A 24,795-nucleotide genomic window follows, 5' to 3' on the forward strand; every position below is an offset into this window, starting at 1 on the left:
AGGAAATGGTTGTGATAGGACAGAGATCTAGTGAGAGTGGTGCTGAGTGAAAGAGGGAGGTTAACCGCAGCTGATCTGTCTGTAGGAGGTGTATGTAGAGGGAGATTAAAGAGAGAGAAACAATACAGCATGGAAACAGGCCCTTCGGCCCAACTCGTCCATGCTGACCATGGTGTCCTCCAAGCTAGTCCCATTTGCCCGTGTTTCGCCCCTATTCCTCTAAACCCCTCCTATCCATGTACTTATCCAAATGTCTCTTAAAGACTGTTATTTTACCTGCCTCAACCACTTCCTCTGGCAGCTCGTTCCATCTATGCACCACCCTCTGTGTGAAGAAGTTGCTCCTCAGGTCCTTTTTAAATCTTTCACCCCTCACTTTAAACTCATGCCCTCTAGTTTTTAGTTCCCCTTCTCTGGGAAAAAGACTGGGCGCATTCACCGTATCTATGCCCCTCATGATTTCATACACCTCTATAAGGTCACTCTTCAGTCTCCTACATTCCAAGGAATGCAGGGTTTTGACCCGAAACGTCAACAATTCCCTTCCCCTCCCCCACAGAACCTTCTCGACCCACTGAGTTCCTCCAGTAGATTGTTCGTTACTCACTGAGTTGTACGGTGGGCCCCACTGAAGTTTAAAGATTTACCTAATTTCGACAAGACACGCAAGTGCCCAATTTGAGAGCGAGGTTGCTCCCCTCTCTCCCACCTTCATAGGTGATCAAACACGGTAGTGTAGCTGTTAGCATAACGTTATTACAGCGCCAGCGACCCGGGTTCAATTCCAGCTGCTGTCTGCAAGGAGTTTGTACGTTCTCCCCATGTCTGCGTGTGTTTCCTCGGGGCGCTCCGGTTTCCTCCCACATTCCAAAGACGTACGGGTTAGGAAGTTGTGGGCATGCTATGTTGGCACCGGAAGCATGGTGACACTTGCAGGCTGCCCCCAGAACACTCTACGCAAAAGATACATTTCACTGTGTGTTTCGATGTACATGTGACTAATAAAGATCTTATCTTATCTTACAAATCTTTTCTTTTCTGGAACAGCGACATTCACCCACGTACACTTATCGCAGTCGATTGGCAGACTTCCGTATCGAGAAGAAGATCGGCAGGGGCCAGTTCAGTGAAGTCTATCGGGCAATTTACCTTCACAATGGAAAGGCAGTGGCATTGAAGAAAGTCCAGGTAAGTGAATCTCAGATATACACGGTGCCAGATCTGGTTATTTTCGAATCCGCAGGTTCTTTCAGGAGTCCAAGAATGAGTTGAAAACAATTTGGTGCTTCACAAAGTTTTATTGGAAAAGTTTAAAACAAAGAAACCATCACAGAGCACATGGCACTGGCTTTACTACTAGGAGATGAACCGAGACAAAGGAACTAAAGTTGAGCTAGGGGCAGGTGGGGAAGAGAACAAGAGACAGATTAACAAAAAAATGACACCTTTTGTACCTGAGATAAGAGGTACTCCTTAGCTAACAATAGTCCAATCAGGAAACCTATTAGATACCTGTGGCAAAACCAACCAACGAGAAAACACGTAGTCACCTGATGGACAAACCGATAAACTAGGAAGCGGCCGTTCCTTATGCAGCCACTTGAGGTGTATTAAACACTACACATGTTAAAAAACTACTTAAAACAGTCAAATCCAACAACGGTCTTTCAAATCAATCTCTTTAAATTATTTTTAGAAAATGTTAAAGTTATGATATTTCAGCTTCTGTCATTATAAGTGATTGTCCCAATCCATACTTAACATATCTCTTAGAGAGACACGGGAATGATAGAGGAATGGGGAGCTATGTGGGAGGGAAGGATTAGATAGATCTTAGAGCAGGATAAAATGTTGGCACAAGATTGTGGGCCGAAGGGCCTGTACTGTGCTGTAGTGTTCTATGTTCAATGTTTCTTAACAGCTTTGAAATATCGTCAAATGCTTGTTTACTGTCTTATTAAATATTCCCACATGGGTTCAAACATCATCCAGTGATAATTCCATAAACAAGAAAGATTCCCACTTGCATGCGTTGCCCAGAAATACATCCTCGGTCAGTGACGAACATTGGAAGCGGAACCAGGAATAGGTTCCTCATGCTCGCTGCACCACCATTCAGTATGATCTTGGCATATCTTACAATAAACACTAGTTTCCTACATTTCCTTAATATTTAGTATTGGTATTGATGTTAGTTTATTATTGTCACATGTACTGAGATATAGTGAAAAGCTTTTGTTTGCGTGCCATCCAGACAGATTATTCCATACATAAGTACATCGAGGTAGTAAAAAGAAACAGAATGCAGAATGTAGTGTCACAGTTACAGAGAAAGTGCAGTGCAGGCAGACAATAAGGTGCAAGGTTCACGATGAGGTAGACTGGGAGATCAAGAGTTCATCTTTAGCGTGTGAGAGGTCCGTTCAAGAGTCTGATGACAGAGGGATAGAAACTATCCTTGGGCCTGGTCATACGTGCCTTCAAGCTTTTGTATCTTCTGCCCGATGGGAGAGGGGAGAAGAGAGAATGTCCGGGGTGGGTGGGATCCTTGATTTTGTTGGCTGCTTTTGTGAGGCAGCAGGAAATGGAGACAGAGTTAATGGAGGGGAGAGAAACAAAGGACTGCAGATGCTGGAATCTAGATGAAAAACACGATGATGCTGGAGGAACACAGCAGGCCAGGCAGCATCCGTGGAGAAAAGCAGGCAGTCAACGTTTCGGGTCAGGACCCTTCTTCAGGACTAAAGATAGAAAAAGGGGAAGCCCAATATATAGGAGGGAAATGCAGAGCAGTGATAGGGAGACAAAAGAGGGGAGGTGGGGTGGGCACAGGGTGGTAATAGGTAGATGCAGGTAAGAGATGGTGATGGGCAGGTGTGGGGGACGAGGGGAGAGCAGATCCACCGGGTGATGGGGCAAAGGTACGGAGAGAAAAAACGGGGGTAAAAAAAGAGAGAGAGGCTAGGAAAGGGAAGAAAAGAAGAGGCCTGGTTGAGCGGGGGTGTGGGGAAGGGGTGTGGGAATTACTTAAAGTGGGAGAATTCAATGTTCACGCCGTTAGGCTGCAAGGTTCCAAGACAGAAAATGAGGCGCTGTTCCTCCAGTTTGCGCTTGGATTTCTCCCGGCAGTGGAGGAGGCCGAGGACTGACATATCAGTGATGGAGTGGGAGGGGGAGTTGAAGTGACTGGCAATGGGGAGATGCAGATCGCGGTTACGGACGGAGTGCAGGTGTTCTACAGGATGGTCACCTAGTCTGCGTTTGGTCTCAGCAATGTAGAGGAGGCCACACTTGGAGCACCGAATGCAGTCGATGATATTAAGGGAGGTGCAGGTGAATCTCTGTCTCACCTGAAAGGACTGTTTGGGTCCCTGGATGGAGGTGGTGTAGGGGCAGGTGTTGCACCTATGGCGGGGGCAGTGGAAAGTACCTGGAGTGGGAGCAGGATGGGTGGAGGGAGTGAACTAGGGAGTCATGGAGAGACCGGTCCCTGCAAAAGACAGAAAGGGGCGGGGAGAGGAAGATATGCTTTGGTGGGGTCCCGTTGAATCAATGGTAATATATCCCATTGGATATATTACACTTGATCCAAATCCTTGGTATGAATTGGGAACATCTGCACCGACTCCTGCGGTCACAGCCTCCCAGGCCAGAAATGACCTGCTTATTTCTACTCTCTGTTTCCAGTCGATCAACCAATGTCAGAATAACCCTCAATTTGTATAATTATCTCTTCAAAGGCTCCTTATCAATGGTCTTCTGGAATTGCAAACACACCGCATCCACAGGTTTGCCCTCATCTATTCTGCTATTTGTAACCTCATAGAATTCTAAAAGATGTATCAAACATGATTTTCCTTTTCAGAATTCCATGTTGACTGCCCAAATCTATTATTATTTTCCAAGTGACCTTTTACCACTTGTTTAATGACATATTTTAGCACTTGCCTTACTACTGATGTCAGGCTAACAGATCTTTACTTCCCTGCCTTCTTTCTGCCTCATGTTTTAGATGTGCTCCAGTCCATGGGAACCCTTCTAGGTTCAATGGAAACCACTGAATTTTGGAAAGCAATGTCCAGTTTATCCACCATGTCCACAGTCACCTCCTTCAAAGTCATAGAGTCATCAGGTCATGGGGACCTATCCCCGCCTTCTTCTTCTGCCCGTCACCCACACATCCCTCCTACCAGTTCCCCTCCCCACCCCCTTCCCTTTATTCCATGGTCCACTGTCCTCCCCTATCCGATTCCTCCTTTTCAGCCCTTGTCGCTTCCACATTTCACCTCCCAGCTTCTGACATCGTTCCGACTCTCCCCCACCCCCCCAACTGCCTATCAGCCCCCTCACCTGGATCCACCCCTCACCCGCCAGCTTTTGCTCCACCCCTTCCCCCGATCTTTTTTTCTATCTCCCCCTCTTTCTCTCCAGTCCTGATGAAGGGTCTCGACCCAACACGTCAACTGTCCACCTCCCTCCACAGATGCTGCCTGACCCGCTGAGTTCCTCCAGCATTGTGTGTGTTGCCCTAGATTTCCAGTATCCGCAGTCTCTTGTGCCTCCTGGGGATCTATCACCTCCCAGCTACGTTAATATCTCCAAAGCTAGTTGTTCCCCAATGCTAGTTTCTTCGAGCCCTCATTTACTCTAGACCTCTGCTATTTCCAGGAGACTTTCTGTTAAAACTAACACAAGATCCTTGTTGAATTGCTATGCCATTTCCTTATTCTCCCTACATAATTTCTCCTGTCTTAGTTTGCAAGAGTCCTGTACTAACTTTCCCTGGTCTTTTTCACGTTTATAGAAAGGATTATGATTTGTTTTTGTATTTCTCACTGCCCTGCTCGTCCATTTACTCTCTCCTTCCTTGTAAGCCCCTTCATCCTCCTTTACACAGACTCTGAATTTTTCCCAGTCCCCCAGTTTAACATTTCTTTTGGACACATTGTAAGTTTTTTCCTTTGATCAAACACTATTGTTAGCTTTACTTCATAGCGTGGGCTAGATTACTTTCCTTGTGCTTTTTTTGTCTTAAAGGGATATATGTTATTGGAATTGGTTTACTATTGTCTCTTGTACCGAGGTACAGTGAAAAACTTGTCTTGCATACTGATCGTGCAGATCAATTCATTACACAGTGCTTTGAGGTAGTACAAGGGAAAACAATAACAGAATGCAGAATAAAGTGTCACAGCTACAGAGGAAGTGCATTGCAGCTAGACAATAAGGTGCAAGGTCATAACAAGGTAGATTGTGAGGTCAAGAGTCCATCTCATCGTATAAGGGAACCGTTCAATCGTCTTATCACCGTGGGATAGAAGCTGTCCTTGAACTTGGTGGCATGTGCCCTCAGGGTCCTGTATCTTCTGCCTGATGGGGGAGGGGAGAAGAGAGAATGTCTGGGGTGGGTAGGGTCTTTGATTATGTTGGCTGCTTCGCCAGGGCAGCGAGAGGTATAGACAGAGTCCACGGAGGGGAGGCTGGTTTCTGTGATGTGCTGGACTGTGTCCACAACTCTCTGCTTACTTGTAAACAACGTACTGTATCAATTCTCTAACCATAAGCAATTGTTGGTTTACCATCATATTGTTGACGTAAAATTTTCCACTCTCCCGTAGCCAACTCACGTCTCACATCTTTGCGTATTCAGATTTAAGACCTGGGTTTCAAACTGAACTAAATCAATTTCAATCATGTAAAATATCCTGAGAATCTAATGCTTTGTTACGTGAGGAGTGACTGAGTTTTAATAGCATACTATTGCTCAACAAACTCCCCAGCCCTATCAAATAAACGTCTTGTGGATGAATTATTGTTGCCTTTCACTTCAAATTAATTTTTAAATTAAAAGAAACCTTTTCTGTGATATTCCAAGCACCCTAAACATATGCCTACATTGCCACAAGCTTGCTTCTGCATGTCATACGAATCTAAGAAATAAGGGCAGGAGTAGGCCATTTGGCCCCTCGAGCCTACCCCGCCAGTCATCAAGACTTTGGCTGATTTTCGAACCCAGCACCATTTTCCAGGACTATCCCTATGCTCGATTCCCCTGATATTCAGAGTTTTAACTCTTGCTGGTTTGAATGAACACCGCGACTGAGCTTCCACAGTTCTCTGGAGAAGAAAACTCCAAAGGTTCACCCCTCTTTGTGTGAAGAAATTTCTTCTCATCTCAGTCCCAAATGCCCTACCACTTACTCCGAAAATGCCATAATAAAGACACCATTTTAAATTGTACATAACTACGTTTAACGCACTGACCAATCACAGTGTTTCAAAACCAAATAGAGTGTCTTATTAGAGGGAGAAGTGGTTATCTGGATTCACAATAACTGCTCTTATAGAATCAGAGAGCCAGAGAAGTCACACAGAATAGAAACAGGCCCTTCAGACCAACTCATCCATGCTGACCATGATGCCCATCTAAGCTAGTCTCATTTGCCTGTGTTTGGCCCATATCCCTCTAAACCTCTCCGTGCAAGTATCTGTCCAAGTGTCTTTTAAGTGTTGTTATTGTACCTTCCTCGAGCAGTTCATTCCATATACCCACCACCCTCGGTGTGAAGAAGTTGCTCCTCAGGTCCCTTTTAAATCTCACCTTAAACCTATGTCCTCTAGTTTTTGATTCCCTTTTCCTGGGAAAAAGACTGAGTGCATTCACCCTATCTATGCCCCTCATGATTTTATGCACCTCTATAAGGTCGCCCCTCAGTCTTCTACCCTCCAATGAATAAAGTCCTAGCCTGCCCAACCTCTCCCTATAAACTCAGGCCCTCGAGTCCCAGCAACATTCTCGTAAATCTTCTTTGAACTCTTTGCAGCTTATTAACATCTTTCCTATAACAGGGCAACCAGAACTGTGCAGAATTCTCCAGGTGCGGCCTCACCAATGTTTTGTACAACTACACTATAACCTCCCAGCTCCTACACTCTGCTGTTACACCTGGCTGTTAGCTACTTCCATAAGTTTATCTGTCTGCCTCTTGCTATTGTCTCCTTTAGGTATTTGAAATGATGGACGCCAAGGCAAGACAAGACTGCATCAACGAGATCGACCTTCTAAAGGTAAAACAATAAGACTCTGGAATTGTTATCAGGTATCCTTGTGCAGTGTTAATCTTTGGCCTCGCCAAAATACTACTGCCAAGCACTGGAGATCAACGGAAGAAAGACTTGAACCATGTTATCACCATTCATGACCCCCAATCCCACCTTACGGCCTGTGAAATACTTTTGAAGTCGATTCACTTGAGTAATGTCGATGAGCCGGCGGCCAATTTGAACACTGTCGCCACAAAGGACGATATGCAAACAACTAGACGATTAGGTTGCACGGCATGGAAACAGGCCCTTCGGCCCATCGAGTCTATGCTAAAAAGCACCCATTGGCACCCATCTGTGGACTCTGTGCTCCCCATTTACACTAATGCCTTATTTATTCTCCCCACATTCCCATCAACTCTCCCCGGATTCTACCCCTCACCTGCACACTCAGGGATATTTATAACGGCCAATTAATCTTTAAGATGTGGGAAGAAACCAGAACACTTGGGGGAAACCCTTGGGGTGACAGGGAGAATGTGCAAACTCCATACAGACAGCACCGCTGGTCAGGATCAAACCAAGGTCAGTGGAACTGTGAGGCAGCGGTCCTACCAGCTACACCACTGTGCAGCCAAGAAGATTAGTTTTACTTAGATTGGGCGAGAGATAAGCATTAGGCAGTTCCCTGCTCGTCCAGAACATGCTGCGTACTTCGATAGACACCTGGGACACTTTGGGACCAACACTGGCAGATCAGCCTTGAGTTTGCTGTTGAAGGCTGCAGGCTGGGACTTGTACCCGGTGCTTCTCTTCATTGAAGGCCATCCCTCGAGACCGAGAATGAATTGTTGGTTCTGAGGTGACTAATGAGGTGAATGTGGGAACCCCAGACTCTTCCACGGATAGGGCAGGAGGTGGGTGGGCGGCTTGTGAGGTGGTCCATTCCTTCCACCCCTTACGCAGGGCCCTTGCACGCTCCCGATCCACGGACTTGTTCCTACTACCATCCAGAATGTTCCCGAGAGCTCATGCGTTAGGGATTCCCAGGAGTCAGTGGGAAGAGTTGCATTTCCTCAAGGAGGCTTCAAACACAAACATCGAACCCAATGCATCAACCTACACCTTTTGCCTCCACAGATGCTGCTCAACCCTCTGAGTTCTGTTTGTTGTTCCAGATTCCAGCAAACTTTTATCGATGCACCATAGAAAGCATCCTACCTGGACGCATCACTGCTTGGTATGGCAACTGCTCTGCCCAGGACCTCAAGAAACTGCAGAGAGTTGTGGACACAGCCAAGTGCGTCACGGAAACCAGCCTCCCCTCCATGGATTCTGTCTTTACATCTCGCTGCCTTGGTGTAGCAGCCAGCATAATCAAAGACCCCACCCACCCGGGTCATTCTCTCTTCTCTCCTCTTCCATTAGGTAGGAGATACAGGAGCCTGAGGGCACGTACCACCAGGCTCAAGGACAGCTTCTACCCCACTGTGATAAGACTATTAGACAGTTCCCTTATACGATGAGATGGACTCTGACCTCATGATCTACCTTGTGACCTTGCACCTTATTGTCTACCTGCACTGCACTTCCTCTGTTGCTGTGACACTTTACTCTGTACTGTTACTGTTTTTACCTGTACTACCTCAATGCACTCTGTACTAACTCAATGTAACTGCACTGTGCAATGAATTGACCTGTACGAACGGTATGCAAGACAAGTTTCTCACTGTACCTCAGTACCAGCGACAATAATAAACCAATACCAACACACACAAGACTGCGGATGTTGGAATCTTAAGCAACAAACAATCTGCCGGAGGAACTCAGCGGACCGAGCAGCGTCTGTGGGGGGAGAGGAATTGTCGACGTTTTGGGTCGAAACCCTGACATCAGGATCCAGCACCTCCAAATCTTTCCCACTGTCTGCCTGGTAATCCCTTCCTGTAACAGAGCTCAGAGCTCAGTTTGGGGTCAGGCTGGTGAATGACATGACCTGCCCAAAGTAACCGACCGAGACTAACAACAGAAAGCACTGGAGCAAGAACCCCCGCCCCGTGAAGTATCAGTGATAAACCGGCTGTTGTCCTTGATAGATGTTAGTAAACTGACTGGGTTTTCTCACACAAAACATAGACAGAACACAGTACAGTATGGGAACAGGCCCTTCAGCCCACTATGTCTGTGCTAACCACAATGCCAATGGTTTTGTTGGCTCATTTATTGAAACCACCCCGTTTATTGAATTCATACCTGTATTTTCTGGATTAAACCCAGCTCTCTGGGGCTGTGAGGCAGCAGCTCAGTGAATAACACTTGCCAGTGGGCTAGTAGTGAGCTTAATTCCTATTGCATTGATTCAAACTCTCATTGCAGTACTTTGAGAGCATTGCACTGATGGAAGTGTTGCCTTTAGAATTAGAGAGTAAACGAAATGTCCAGTATTTAGACCCAGTGACAATGAAGAAGTGGGGAAATAATTCAAGGTCCGGATAGTCTGTGACTTGGAGAGGAGTCTACAGAATGACGGTAGAAGTCGTGGGTCTGGGAGGTGCTGTCGGAGTAGCCTGGGTGAGTAACTGCAGTGTAATTTGTAGGTGCAGCCACTGTGCACCATTGTGGTAAAGGGAGTGAGTGTTGCGGGTACAAGATGGAGTGCCGATCAAGCGGGCTGCCTTTCCTACGCGCCACTCCCCCAGGCAAGTGGAGAGCGTCCCAATGCATTCCCAATGGTCGGAAGGACTGAGGCTATCAGGAGCTGAGCCACTTTTGGCAGGTTCTGCTCTGATATACCTGTGGGTTATAGCAGCCTACAGTCACGAGAGAGCTCACCACTCACTGGCCCAGGAACAATGTACTGCCCAAAAGAAATGCGGCCAAAATCTGTAAGAAATCAAGGCCGTCTGAGTTTAATTTTAATTCATCGACTGAAGCGATATAAAAGGAATGTTGTTCTCGGAATCCATGGCTTGTAACTTCTGAAGTTTGTCTTCTAAATAAACTGTCTGTTTGCCAAGAGCCATCTGCTGTCAGATCTGAGGTTCTGAAGAAATGTTTTCAACATCCCTGCTTTTTACATAACAAGTTAACCACGGTCACTTTCAATCAGAAGTACTGTTATCAAGTTTGTGAACATCAAACTCATTGAGCTGCCTGTGACTTGGGACACAATGGTTTGGTTATTACTGCCAGCAAAGCTCTAGATACTTTGCAATCAGTCACATAGTAATAGCATTGTACAGCACAGAAACAGGCCCTTCGGCCCAACCTGTCCATGCTGACCAATGTGTCTACTTAAGCTAGTCCCATTTGCTCACATTTGCCCCACATCCTTTTAAACCTTTCCTATCCACGTTGGTATTGGAATTGGTTTATTATTGTCACTTGTATCGAGATACAGTGAAAAGCTTGTCTTGCATACCGATTGCACAGGTCAATTCATTACACAGTGCATTGAGGTAGTTCAGGGTAAAAACAATAACAGAATACAGAGTAAAGTGTCACAGCTACAGGGAAAGTGCAGTGCAGGTAGACAATAAGGTGCAAGGTCATAACAAGGTAGATTGTGAGGTCAGGAGTCCATCTTATCGTATAAGGGAACTGTCTAATAGTCTTATCACAGTGGGGTAGAAGCTGTCCTTGAGCCTGGTGGTACATGCCCTCAGGCTCCTGTATCTCCTACCTAATGGAAGAGGAGAGAAGAGAGAATGACCCGGGTGGGTGGGGTCTTTGACTACGCTGGCTGCTTCACCGAGGCAACGAGAGGTGTAGACAGAGTCCATGGAGGGGAGGCTGGTTTCCGTGACGTGCTGAACTGTGTTCACAACTCTCTGCAGTTTCTTGCTGTCACGTGCTGTCTAAATGCCCTTTAAACATTGTAACTGTACCTGCCTCTACAGCTTCCTCTGACAGCTCGTTCCGTACACTCACCACCCCCTGTGTGAAAAACTTGTCCCTCAGGTCCCCTTTCAATCTTTCCCCTCTCACCTTAAACCCGTGCCCTCTAGTTTTAGGCTCCCCTACCCTGGGAAAAAGGCTGCGACTATCCACCTTACCTGTGCCCCTCATGATTTTATAAACCTCCATCACGTCACCCCCTCCTTTGCTCCAGTCCCAGCCTATCCAGTCCCTCCTTATAACTCAAGCCCTCCAGTCCCGGTAACATCCCGAGTTAGATGAGGGACAGTTCCTTTATCCTCTGTTACAATACTAACCAGAGAAACTCTGCCTTTGCCCTGTCCGGGTGCTGGGAGCAGATGCTTGGTGAGGGGTCTGGTGGAGGGGGAGCCACAGGTCAGGAAGATGGAAGACATTTCAAAGGCACCTGTGCGGAAAGTCTCACCATCGGAGCAAGTACAACAGAGGCGAAGGAACTGTGAAAATGGAATAGATGGACAATGCAGAAGCTGTTCTGGCTTTGGATATCGAGCTGTGTTGGGTTATAGATCTTCCACAGAGGCATTTTGCATTAACAGACTCCTATTGGAGAGATTACAATCACAAACAGTCCTGTGAAATTAATTCACCTTTTAAAAGGACTTACTGATGTGATACTTGTTCTTTAAATGTAGCCGATCTTTTCATGCTAAAGATACCTTTTAATGAGCCACACCCTTAGTTAATAATTCTGTGCGTAAGGCAAGAAAAAGCTAATGACACCTGCTGTTGTTTGGGTAATGGATTCCAAGAGATGTTTTCTCAAACATTGAATCAATGCCATAAAAAATAATATTAATTGGAGAGAGAAGTCGGGATCATTAGCACTGAATTCCCATTTACTTCTTCCCATTTATTCTACAGCAATTGAATCACCCCAACATAATTAAGTACTTGGACTCCTTCATTGAGGACAATGAGCTGAATATTGCTCTGGAACTGGCAGATGCAGGCGATCTCTCGCAGATGATTAAGGTAAGGAGAGAAAGATCTCTTTCTAAGTCAAGACTCAGAATCACCCCTGAGGCAACTCAACCAGATGGACAAGGGCTGTGACCCAGTCACTCGGTTTATCATTTACTGATGAAAGAGGTTTGGCTTTTCAAGGTTTTGCCAATAAAGATCAGGGAAAAAAAACCCTTGCAGGCCGAGTTAAGAATTAGCTTTTTAAATTTTGTTACATTGATAAAACTTTGCATTTGCAATAGATTTTCTAACTTCCACCTCCCCAGCCATGAATGCTGCTTTTGAAATGCGCAGTCTACTGACCAATCACATTGGGCTGTGGAGAAGCAGTGACGTACATTGGACAGTGACGGGTAACCTAGGGATCTCGGATTAGTTAAAATGTGGATGAACGTGGTTCACACTTCCACATGTAGGGAGAATGAGGTTAAGAATGCCAGAAATCTGAAATACAGGCATCGACTGGTAGACAGGTAAATTGGTTTATTATTGTCACATGTACCGAGGTACAGTGAAAAAAGTTTTTGCATGCCATCCATACAGATCATTTCATCACATCAGTGCATTGAGGTGGTACAAAACAATAACAGTGAATAAAGTGTTCCAGTTGCAGAAAAAGTGCAGACAATAAGATGCAAGGCCATAACAAGATAGATTGTGATGTTCAAGAGTCCATCTTATTGTACTAGGGGACCGTTCAATAGTGGGACAGAAGCTGTCCTTGAGCCCGGTCGTACGTGCTTTCAGGCTTCTGTATCACTGCAGGGTGATTGGAATCTTCAATGAAGATGTACGTTTCTGTAGCGCCTTTCAGAGCTTCAGGTTCTCCCGGAGTCCTTTGTAGCCAATGAAGCCAGTTGAAAACAAGGCCAACGTTGGTCACGGCGAGATCCCACAATGTGATAATCAGCTGACGATCTGAATTAATGCTGTTGTTTAGAACATAGAACATTACAGCACAGTACTGGCCCTTCGGCCCACAATGTTGTGCTGACCTTTTAGCCTATTCTAAGATCAATCTAACCCTTCCCTCCTACATACCCCTCCATTTTTCCATCATCCATGTGGCTATCTAAGAGTCTCTTAAATATCCGAATGTATCTGTCTCTACCACCACCCCTGGCAGTGTGTTCCACACACCCACCACTCTCTGTGTAAAAACCTTACCTCTGATACTCTGATACCTCTGATTACCTGTACTTTCTTCCAATCACCTTAAAATTATGTCCCCTCATGTTAGCCATATCCGTCCTAGGAAAAAGTCTCTGACTGTCCACTCGATCTATGCCTCTTATCATCTTGTACACCTTTATCAGGTCACCTCTCATTCTCCTTCGCTCCAAAGAGAAAAGCCCTAGCTCACTCAACCTATCCTCATAAGACATGCTCTCCAATCCAGGCAGCATCCTGGTAAATCTCCTCAGTTTGAAGGGTGACTATTGTCCGTTCTCCGGAAGTAGTGCCTTGGAATCTTTCACATCCACAAGAGGGGAGGCGGGGTCTGCGTTCGATGTCAAGTGTAAAATGTAACAGCACAGAACCTCTGTGCTAGCCAAGGTCTTGTACCAGAGGTGCTTGAACCCCCAACCTTCCGTTTCACAGACAAGAGTACGAACAAAAAGATTTCCCAAACCCAGGGGCTTCATTCCACCCGTTACATGAGACTTGTGAGTTAGGGTGAAATATGAGCTTGGTAAAACTCCAATATCCTGGCATCCAACAGTTCAGCAACTGGTTCACTCATTGGCCCAGAGAGTGCGGTGGCATCCAGAGGGGGAGGAGATGTGTGACTGACGTCCTGCTCCTCTCGTTCTGGATTCCTTCACAAGCGTTGTTTCCACATCCACCCTGTCAAACCTCTCAGCCTTTTATCCCTCGGTCAAGCCCTTTCCCACTCTTCCAAGCTTCGGCCGTTAGCAACCTAGACTGTACAGCCTTACCTCATAAAACAACCTGCCCATTCCAGGTATTGGTATTGGAATTGGTTTATTATTGTCACTTGTACCGAGGTACAGTGAAAAGCTTGTCTTACAAACCGATCGTACAGATCAATTCATTACACAGTGCAGTTACATTGCTAACGTTGTATAGTCTGTACAGAGTGCATTGAGGGAGTACAGGTAAAAACAATAACAGAATGCAGAGTAGAGTGTCACAGTTACAGGGAAGTGCATTGCAGGTAGACAATAAGAGGCAAGGTCAAACAAGGTAGATTGTGAGGTCAAGAGTCCATTTCATCGTATGAAGGGAACTGTTCAATAGACATATCACCATGGGCTAGAAGCTGTCTTTGAGCCTGGTGGTATGTGTGCTCAGTTTCCTGTATCTTCTGCCTGATGGGAGAGGGGAGAAGAGAGAATGACCCAGGTGGGTGGGGTCTTTGATTATGCTGGCTGCTTCACCGAGGCAGTGAGAGGTAAAGACAGAATCCAAGGAGGGGAGGCTGGTTTCCGTGATGCGCTGGGCTGTGTCCACAACTCTCTGCAGTTTCTTGCAGTCCTGGGCAAAGCAGTTGCCGTACCAAGCCGTGATGCATCCAGATAGGATGCTTTCTATGATTTTTTTTATTCCAAAATAAACTTTATTCTTAATAAAAGACAAGTAAAAGACAAACTATATACAATTATAAAACAGTGCAAGCCTTTACGTTCTTGTACAGATCATTCATTAGTGTTACCTTTTTATATAAAAAAAACAGCATTGATGCCACATGTGTGGCTCCCTGGGGGGCTACCCAGTCCCTTTGCTTTCTATGATGCATCAATAAAAATTGGTGAGTGTCAAAGGGGACATGCCAAATTTCTTTAGCCTCCTGAGGAGGTGGAGGCTCTGGTGAGCTTTCTTGGCCGTGGGGTCCAGTAAGCCCCCCTGAATCAACATCTGTCACAATAGGCCAGACTATACAACATTAGCATCACATTACACAAAGAAATTTAGTCTAATCCTTACTGCCCCTTAACTGCCACCAGGAAAAATAATCACATGTTTTTGGCTAAGTTTGAAATGTTTAACAGGGTTCTGAGAGTGCCGCACTGTAGGAGGGGTGGCTCTTCAGACCAGGTGCTAAACTGATTGGTTCCTCAGCTGGTTGAGAACGACCCCAGGGCACCATTTCAGTGAACAGCAGGTGATCTCGACATAGCCCAGTCCCTCACACAAACCAACCTCCCCTCCACTGACTCTGTCTATACTTTTCACTGCCTCAGGAAAACAGCCAACATAATCAAGGATCCCTCCCACCCTGGACATTCTCTCTTCTCCCCCCTCCAGTTGGGTAGAAGATACAAAAGCCTGAGAACATGTACCACCAGGCTCAAGGACAGCTTCTATCCCTCTGTTATCAGACCCTTGAATGGACCTCTCATACACTGAAGATGAACTCTCGATCTCCCAATCTACCTCGTCATGGCCCTTGCATTTTATTTATCTACCTGCACTGCACTTTCTCTGTAACTGCAACACTGTATTCTGCATTCCGTTTTCTTCCCACTGCCTCAATGTACTTATGTATGGAATGATCTGTCTGGGTGACACGCAGAACTAAAGTTTTTCACTGTATCTCGGTACTTGTGACAATAATAGACCAATACAAATACCAATAAATCAATGCCAATACTGACAATACATCACTCATCCAACAGCATTAAACTAAATTATCTGGCCATTATCACCATATTTATTTATGATTTAGTCAGAGGCTATTCTGCCCTTTAAATGTATGCTGGCTCACAGAGCAATTCCATTTTTCCCAGTAACCAATTCTCCCCACATTCCCAGTAGGTGTTCCCGAATTCTACCCCTCCTCTACACATTAGGGTCAACTTAGAGAGGCACAGGAGACTGCAGATGCTGGAACCTGGAGCAACAAACAAGATGCTGGAGGAACTGTGGAGGGAAATGCACCAACTTAACAGTGGCCAGTTTCACATACCTGTTTGTGGGATCTTGCTTTTTCCAAATGGGCTGCAGTTTGCTGTGTTACAGCACCGCTGACACTTCAGGAGTACTTCATTGGTTGTAAAGTATGTTGTAATGTCCTGAAAGGATGGGAAAGGCATCTTGGTGAGAAGTCTTCACGGTTTAACACACCTTCCAATAAATATGACTTGCTTATCCAGCAAAATTTCCCTGGAATAAACATAGCTACATTATCAAGTAACTACTGCATACAACAAACGCTTTGTCAAAGTTCCTTCAATGATATTGTCTTTTTAATGAATTATTTATGCAGGATTACAGGCAAGTACTCATGGGACATCAGTGTAGAAACCAAATGAGAAATTGGGCTCCCTTTTAGTTAAATGTCAGCTGATTTAAATAACTATTCCATTGTGAGTATTGAACCCACTCAGGCAGATGAAAGATAAATAAGGGGGAAAAAAAAGAAACCACTCCAGTTTGCAATTGAACAAATAATTAGCATCGTAATTACCTGTGCAAGAAGAGGAAATATTAGTGTAAGAATAGGGACAAAGTTGCCTTTTCCCCGTAATCATGCACATAACCAGTTTGTGGATGTAAGACATTTATAAATATTCCATTAACTTATTTTAGCATTGTAAATTATCTGCATGAGCTCAAAAAATAAATTGAAGCTGTGCTTTACAATATTAATAAGGAATGCATTAAAATAAAAGGGTTAACACCTTTGTTAAATGGCAAAGTGTGAATTTGTTTCCAAATATACACGGCGCAATCTGATCACAATAATGGTTGAATGTGCGTCTTTGGGATTGTTTTTATTCACTTACGGGACACGGGCTTCAGGGGCAACACACCCTGGAGGTGAGGGTGAGACATCGCCTTGAACAGCCACGGCTGTTGGGGATGGAGTTCCAGGATTTAGCCCCAGTGATGATGAAGGTCCAGGTGACATATTTCCAAGTCAGGATGGTGTGGGACTTGGAGGAGATGGTGTTCCCATGAACCCACTGCCCTTGCCCTTCATAGAACCATAGAACAATATAGCACAGAAAACAGGCCATTCAGCCCTTCTAGTCTGTGCCGAACTTTATTCCGCTAGTCCCATTGACCTGCACCCAGTCCATAACCCTCCAGACCTCTCCCATCCATGTATCTATCCAATTTATTCTTAAAACTTAAGAGTGAGCCCGCATTTACCACATCAGATGGCAGCTCGTTCCACACTCCCACCACTCTCTGAGTGAAGAAGTTCCCCCTAATGTTCCCCCTAAACCTTTCCCCTTTCACCCTAAAGCCATGTCCTCTTGTACTTATCTCTCCTAATCTAAGTGGAAAGAGCCTACTTGCATTAACTCTGTCTATACCCCTCATAATTTTGTAAACCTCTATCAAATCTCCCTTCATTCTTCTACACTCCAAGGAATAAAGTCCTAACCTGTTCAATCTTTCTTGGTGGTAGAGGTCGCCAGTTTAGGAGGTGTTGTCAGTGCACTCTGGGTGAGTAGCACCAGTACATTGAATGCTTATGGGACTCGCAGACTGCCTGGCCTATTTCGCTATTCATTTTATTAAGTGACCATTGGTGAGAATTTTTAAAAAGGGTGCAACACAAGCAAAGAGGGGAGCTTCACTGCTGGTTCAAGGATCAAGATGAGGAGACCTCAGCAGTAGCTCCGAGCCCTGGGCTTCCTGAGCTGGGACTTACCCATGAGTCTGTGAAGGTTCACGTTACCCACACCACAGAAATTGGGAATAAACTTGCCCCGGGTGTGATGGTCAGTTTTCTGAGATCCTTCATCAATTTTGGAAAAGCTCCTGCTGGCCATATTAAATAAGTCAAGCACAGGGACATCGGAACGTATTGACAGGGCTGTATAGATTACAGGGAGAAATGGACACAAGAGCCACAAACGCAGGGGCACAAATGTCAGATCTCACCCACTAGATCACAAAGCAAGGACCACAGATAAGGGGTTCAAACACAAACCACAGATACAGAGCCTCAAATATAGGACCTTAAACACAGAGCAGCCATGGGCCTCAAACACAGCGCCTCAAACACAGCGCCTCAAACACAGCGCCTCAAACACAGCGCCTCAAAGACAGGCCCTTAAACACAGAGCCTCGGCCATGGGCCTCAAACACAGGGCCTTAAACACAGGAGAACAAACACATGGCCTCGAACACAGGGTCTCAAACACAAGGCCTCTAACGCAGGCCACAAATACAGGGCCTCAGACACAAGTTATCAGACACAGGCCACAAAGACAAGACCAAGGTGAACACTTGACTGTAATCACACCGGAATATATCAGCAGTAACAATTCAATGCCTATTGTTCATCATTAAGCCAAACAGATAGCATTATCAGTGGCATTTAGTCCAGGAGATGTAATTAAAGAAATCATTCAACACCTTAACTATTGAAGTAGCAAGAAGATGTTTATTAGCTTCTCCTGGCATTTGGCAAGACAGAAATCTGTTTAAGATATAGAGAAAAAAATATTGCCTTTGCGATAGACTTTCCTGGGGGTGTGGATTAATAGATGCAAGATCCCAGACAAGTGCTGGTTTCAGAGCTGATGGATTTTATTGATTATTCCCAACTGCTGGATGAGGAACGTTGGGGAGCGTAGTTTCAGGGATGGGTTTTCACACTGAAATCGCCACAGCAGTGAACTTTAACCCAGGAGGGAAGGAGTTAAATGCTAATACAAGTATGAATAATGCTTTTTATTATGCAACATTTCAGCAAACGCTGCTTGAATGCCGTTTGCTTTGGAGTCACAGCGCCCAAACCTAAACCTCATTGTTTATGCGTTCATCTTTTATTCATTGATTCCACAGTACTTCAAAAAGCAAAAGCGGCTAATTCCAGAAAGAACAATATGGAAATATTTTGTGCAGCTGTGCAGCGCAGTTGAACACATGCACTCCCGAAGGGTGATGCACAGAGGTAATGCAAAGACCCGCCACAAACACTGCTCTCCGTCGGAGACCAGAGTGCAGCTCGGTGGTAGCAGGAGATAAATTAGAGGAAGGGGTTTGTGTGGATCTGTGTCCATGCATTGTGTGTGTGTGTGTGTGTGTGTGTGTGTGTGTGTGTGTGTGTGTGTGTGTGTGTACAGTGGTCTGTGTGTGCGTGAGAGAGTGTGCATGTGGGAGGAGGGAGGTGTGTGTGTATGGGTGCTGTATCTGTGTGAGTGTGTATGGGGTTAGCAAATGTGTTTGTGTGTGCGTGTGTGTAGGAGAGCGTATGTATTTGAGCTGTGTATGTATATGTGTGCTTATATATATCTGTGTGTTTGTATATGTATGCGTACATGCATGTGTTTATATGTGTGCATTTATATGTGTGTGGAGAGTTGTATGTTTGTGGGGGTTGTGTGTGTTTGTGTATGTATGTGTGTGTGCATGCATATTATATGCATGCACATGTGTGTGCATGGGTCAGTGTGTCATGTGTGTGCTTGCATGTGTTGTGTTCATGTGTGTGTGCACATGCATGCATGTGTTGTGTGCATGTGTATCTTCCTGTGTCTATGCATGTGTGTGTACATGTGTGTAGGTGTATGTGTGTGTGTATACGTGTGTATATATGTGTGTGTACGTGTGTGTATACATGTGTGTGTGCATATGTGTGTGAGTGTGTGTGTGTGTGTGTGTGTGTGTGTGTGTGTGTGTGTGTGTGTGTGTGTATGTGGGCAGCGGGTAACCATGGGTGACGGGCCCACAGAGACCACCCCTCCTGCTTGAGGTTGGGACGGGGCTGTGTGCAGAGTTCCTGAGCCTGGAGTGTGGTCACAGGGCGGTGGGGCAGAGTTACTGAGCTTGGAGTGTGGTCACAGGGCGGTGGGGCAGAGTTCCTGAGCCTGGAGTGTGGTCACAGGGCCGTGAGACACTCACCTTGCACCACGGGCCGGTGTAGACAGGAGATGTGCAGCCACTGATCCACCCATCCCCATTGCCACTCTCCAAGCCTGAGTAAAACCATGAGGGGGTACTAAAGGGACAGAAGAAAGCAAAGGCACATTTCTATAGCACCTCTCTTGTCCCTTCCAAGACACCCAGCAAGTTTTCCAGCCAATGAAGTGGTCTGCTGGCCTGTCACCAGGATGGAGATGTTGGGGTTACTGGGGGAGGTCACAGTTATGGGGATCTGGCTGGGGGTTGGGAGCAGGAAATAAATTTGGGCAATTTGGGACCGGGATATCGACGGTGGACAGGTCCTGGGGATTGTGGGACACATGGCCAATTACTGCTTCCTTTCCCACTGCCCTTATGAACTCTGGCAGCCAGCCTGTGCACAGCAAGCTCCCACAAGCAGGACCAGCTAATCTTGTGGATTGAGAAACAAATATTGGCCCAGGAGATGGGGAGAACTCCCTCTTCTTCCACCAGGGTTGGTAAAAACCTCATTCTCACCCAAAATGACAATGCAGCATTCCCACAGCACTACCCCAAGTGTTGGCCAGTGTTTTAAAGTGGTGAGCACTCTCTGCTTACCACCCTGTGAGTGTCGTTGCAAGGATCCGACACTCCAGTGCCCCACCTTTGAGAATCCTGGAGCTCTCCCTAATCGTTTCCTTCACTGAAACCTTCCCGCTGAGCATCAGGGATTGTTTGCTGTGGGAATGAAGGGTTCTGAACATTGAGCAAATCACCTCACGCGGTAAACAAACAGGAGGTGCCAAGGTCTGTCACGAGGACAAGATCTTCCTGTCAATACATCAAGCTACTGATCGCATTTCTCAAGGCCCTCTTGCACGTTGATTGACTGTAAGACTGTCACCGATTGGTGATTGGCCTTCAACTGGAGTCTCGCTGGCAACCTCAGTACCGACTGCAGGAGAATCCGTTATTCCCACTCCCACACCAATCTGTCTGTCTGTCCTCAGCCTCTCCATTGCTACGGAAAGGTCAAACGCATATTGGAAGAACAACATCTCATATTGCACTTTGGTAGCTTACAACCCAATGGTATGAATATTAAATCTCCCAATTTCAGGTGAACCCCACCCCCCTGGCGTTCTCCTCCCACACACACACCAGTCCACCTCGGTTCTTTCTCCCTTTGTTCACCTCCCCCAATCCCCTCTCCCTTCTCCCACCTGGTTCCGTCTCTCCGTCACCCCCTCCCCATCTGGTCCCACCCATCACCCACCAGCCCCTGTCCAACACTGGCAATCTTCCCTCTTCCCTCTCAGTCCTGATGCAGGGTCTCAACCCGACATGACAACGTACACCTTTTGCCTCCACATCGGGCTTCCCCTTTTCCTAGCTTCGGTCCTGAAGAAGGGTCCTGACCCGAAACGTTGACCGCCTGCTTTTCTCCACGGATGCAGCCTGGCCTGCCGAGTTCCTCCAGAGTTCTGTTCTTAATTCTCCCGGTTTCATATGTTCACTAGATGTGGCGTTGCTGGCAACTCTGCACTTGATTCAACTGTCCTGGTAGGCTGATTCACGACCAATCAAACTGCGGTGGTCTGGAGTCACACACACACACACACACACACACACACACACACACACACACACACACACACACACACACACACACAGAGCTGGATAATTCCCTGAAGCAGTGTCCCTAGAGAAACAAAGGACTGCAGATGCTGGAATCTGAATGAAAAACACGATGATGCTGGAGGAACTCATCAGGCCAGGCAGGAGGTCGACGTTTCGGGTCAGGACCCTTCTTCAGGACTGACGATAGGAAAAGGGGAAGCCCAGTATATAGGAGGGAAAAGCAGAGCAGTGATAGGTGAACAAAAGAGGGGAGGCGGGTTGGGCACAAGGTGGTGATAGGTAGATGCAGGTAAGAGATGGTGATGGGCAGGTGTGGGGGAGGAGGGGAGTGCAGACCCACCGGGGGACGGGTCACAGGTAAGGAGGAAAAAAAAAGTGGGTAGAAAAATGAGAGAGAGGATAGGAAAGGGAAGAAAACATGAAGTATGGTGGGGGGGGGGTGGGGGTGTGGGGAAGGGGGGTGGGGATTACCTAACGTGGGAGAATTCAATGTTCATGCCGTCAGGCTGCAAGGTTCTAAGACGGAAAATGAGGAGCTGAACGGAAGTCCAGAATTCCCAGCCTTTCACACTCAGTGAAATATAGGCCCCACCCCCAAAACACCTGATGATTCGACACTGCTCCTTTTAAGGATATGGGGCTGTCCCAGGCCATCTGGTCAGTTGACAGTCCCAGGGTGGAGATGTCAAACACCAGCGGCCTGAGCCTTAAGGTGAAAAGGAGAAAGTTTAAAGGACATTTATGAGGCAAGTTTTTTTACACCGATCCCTCAGCAATCTGGTCACGTCTCTGAGGGATTGAGCAATTCACTCGACTGTATCAGGCTGCTGAGGGCTTCAGCAAGGCAGCTTGCCACTTCCTCATGGGCAACTAAGTAATGCCAGCCGTGTCAGTAATGCCCACAATGTCCACTGTCGTCAGATGAAAAGCTGGATCCAGAATCTGTCCAGCTTCAGAGAGTGATCTATTCAACAAGTGGGAGATAAACACTATAGATTCATAGAGTCATACAGCATGGAAACAGGCCCTTCAGCCCAACTCATCCTTACTAACCAAGTAGCCTACCTGAGCTAGTCCCATTTACCTGCCTATATCCCTCTAAACCTTTCCTATCCAGGTACCTGTCCAACTGTCTTTTAGTCATTGTAATTGTACCTGCCTCTACCACTTCCCCTGGCGGCTTGTTCCACACACCCACCAAAACTTACCCCTCGGATCCCCTTAAATCTTTCCCCTTTCTCCTTAAACTTGTGCCCTCTAGTTTTAGATTCCCCTACCCTGGGGGAAAAAAGACTGTGTCCGTCCATCTTATCGACGCCCCTCATGGTTTAATAAACCTCCATAAGGTCACCCCTCAGCCTCCTTCGCTCCGGGGAAAACAATCCCAGCCTATCCAGTGTCTCCTTGTATCTCAAGCCCTCCAGTCCTGGCAATATCCTGTGTTTATGATATTTATGATACAAGACCAGTGTCAAAAGCACTTTGATCTTCTGCAGCCCACAGATACAAGCATCAGTGTGACGCAGACAAGGAGAGAACAGGGCGTGTTTGGGTAGAGAGCAGTCTTTCAATCCTTATTGATCGGGGCCCTGTCTCTATTCACAGACATCAAGCCAGCGAACGTGTTCATCACGGCCACGGGAGCGGTGAAGCTCGGTGACCTTGGTCTCGGCCGGTTCTTCAGTTCCAAGACCACAGCGGCGCACTCCTTGGGTAAGAATCATCCGCCAGGAACTGCAGCCCACCACGAACATTGGGCTGCAGTTTCCATGCACTGGTTGCGTTGTTGCTGATGGGGCTGGAGGATGTAGCAAGTTCTTGCATGAGGATGTTAGCTACTCTGGCTGGCCCAGAATTTTAGTCTGTCCTTAACTACCCCTCAACAGGGACGGGTCAAAGACCAGTTCAGAGTGGACCAGATTGGTGAGGCCTGGAATCACATGTAGGTTGGCATTCCTTGACATTAGACAGTGCTGAACCAGTTACGTTTCAAGGTCGAAGTTGAGCTTATTGTCACATGCACAAGTCTATGTGTGCACAGGTGCAATGATAAACTTACTTGCATCAGCATCGCAGGTAAATAGCATCAGATAAGCAGCATTCACAAGGAAAACATAAATTAAACTTAAATTATACACAATTTTTACAAGAAAGAACACAATTAGAATTAAAAAAACAAAGTCCATTTTAGTGCAAAGTGAGCAAAGTGGTCCCAGTGTTGCTATTCTGAGGCAGTGATTAGGGTTGTGCCGGTTGGTTCAAGAACCAAATAGTTGAAGGGAAGTAGCTGTCCTTGAACCTGGTGGTGTGGGACTTCAGGCTTCTGTACCTCCTGCCCGATGGTAGCAGCGAGAAGATGGCATGGCCTGGATGGTGGGGATCTTAGATGATGGATGTTGCCATTTTGAGGCAGCGCCTCCTGTAGATACCACAAATGGTGGGGAGGGATGTGCCCATAATGTATTGGGCAGAGTCCACTACTCTCTGCAGCTTCTTACGCTCCTGCTCATTTGGATTGTTGTACCAGACCGAAATGCAACCAGTGGAGATCAAATTGGTCTGCATCTTCAAGTCAAGTCAAGTTTATTGTCTTGTGTGCAAGTACAGTGAGTACAGGTACAATGGAGAATGCGCGTTCGAATTCTCTTTATAGATGTGAAGTTTCATTATAATTTCAAGTTTATTGTCACAGACATACATACCCAGGGTATAAATGCCATGAAAATTAACTTTCTGCAGCAGTAGCACAGTACCTTACACACAGGACAAGCATAAGTTAACATAAACTTAAATTAACATAAATTGTACAAACTTTACACAACAAAATAAACATAACGACACCCGTTGAGAGAGAGAAAAAGAAATGTAGTCCGAGGCAGTGTTGGGGTTTTTAGATGGGTTCAAGAACCTGATGGCAGTCAGGAAGAAGCTGTTGTTGAACCTTGAGGTGTGGGGTCTTCAGGATCCTGTACCTCCTGCCTGACGGCAGCATCAAGAAGAGGGCATGGCCCGGATGGTGGGGTCCCTGCTGATGGATGTTGCCTTCCTGAGAGAATCTGTAAGTTTCGTGGCCATCGTTACTGATCTTTGCTCTTTAATTCCAAATTATTAAATTTAATAAACCTCTGGTGGGATTTGAACTCATGTCTCTCAATCGCCAACACTGCTGGGTTGTTAATCTCCTGATCCAACCGTTATGCTATCGTACCGAAGACTGTGTTCGCCCCAAAGACTGGAGCTCCGCACTTTCCAACATATTCTACCCCTTTCTTTTAAGACCCTGAGGTCTAAATGATACAGATAGGCCCATTCTGAGTCCAATTAGAGTTATCCTGCTTCCATGTAGATGGGGGGGGGGGGGGGGGTTGAGTTGATTTTCCAAGAGGAGAATGGAAT

At 46.3% G+C, this 24,795-nt stretch overlaps 1 protein-coding gene across 4 annotated transcripts in view; it reads left to right on the forward strand.

Annotated features, from left to right (window-relative positions):
• Positions 1-24,795, forward strand: part of LOC127582057 (serine/threonine-protein kinase Nek6-like) — a 162,990-nt gene that overhangs the window by 88,671 nt on the left and 49,524 nt on the right. For all 4 annotated transcript variants that reach the window (XM_052037024.1, XM_052037023.1, XM_052037025.1 and 1 more), the window contains 5 exons: positions 1,048-1,188; positions 7,006-7,068; positions 11,845-11,955; positions 18,718-18,826; positions 23,005-23,112. In XM_052037024.1, the coding sequence (XP_051892984.1) occupies positions 1,048-1,188; positions 7,006-7,068; positions 11,845-11,955; positions 18,718-18,826; positions 23,005-23,112 (532 nt within the window). The remainder of the gene's footprint in view (positions 1-1,047; positions 1,189-7,005; positions 7,069-11,844; positions 11,956-18,717; positions 18,827-23,004; positions 23,113-24,795) is intronic.

This window comes from Pristis pectinata, chromosome 23 (assembly GCF_009764475.1).
Source record: "Pristis pectinata isolate sPriPec2 chromosome 23, sPriPec2.1.pri, whole genome shotgun sequence".
Lineage (NCBI taxonomy): Eukaryota > Metazoa > Chordata > Chondrichthyes > Rhinopristiformes > Pristidae > Pristis > Pristis pectinata.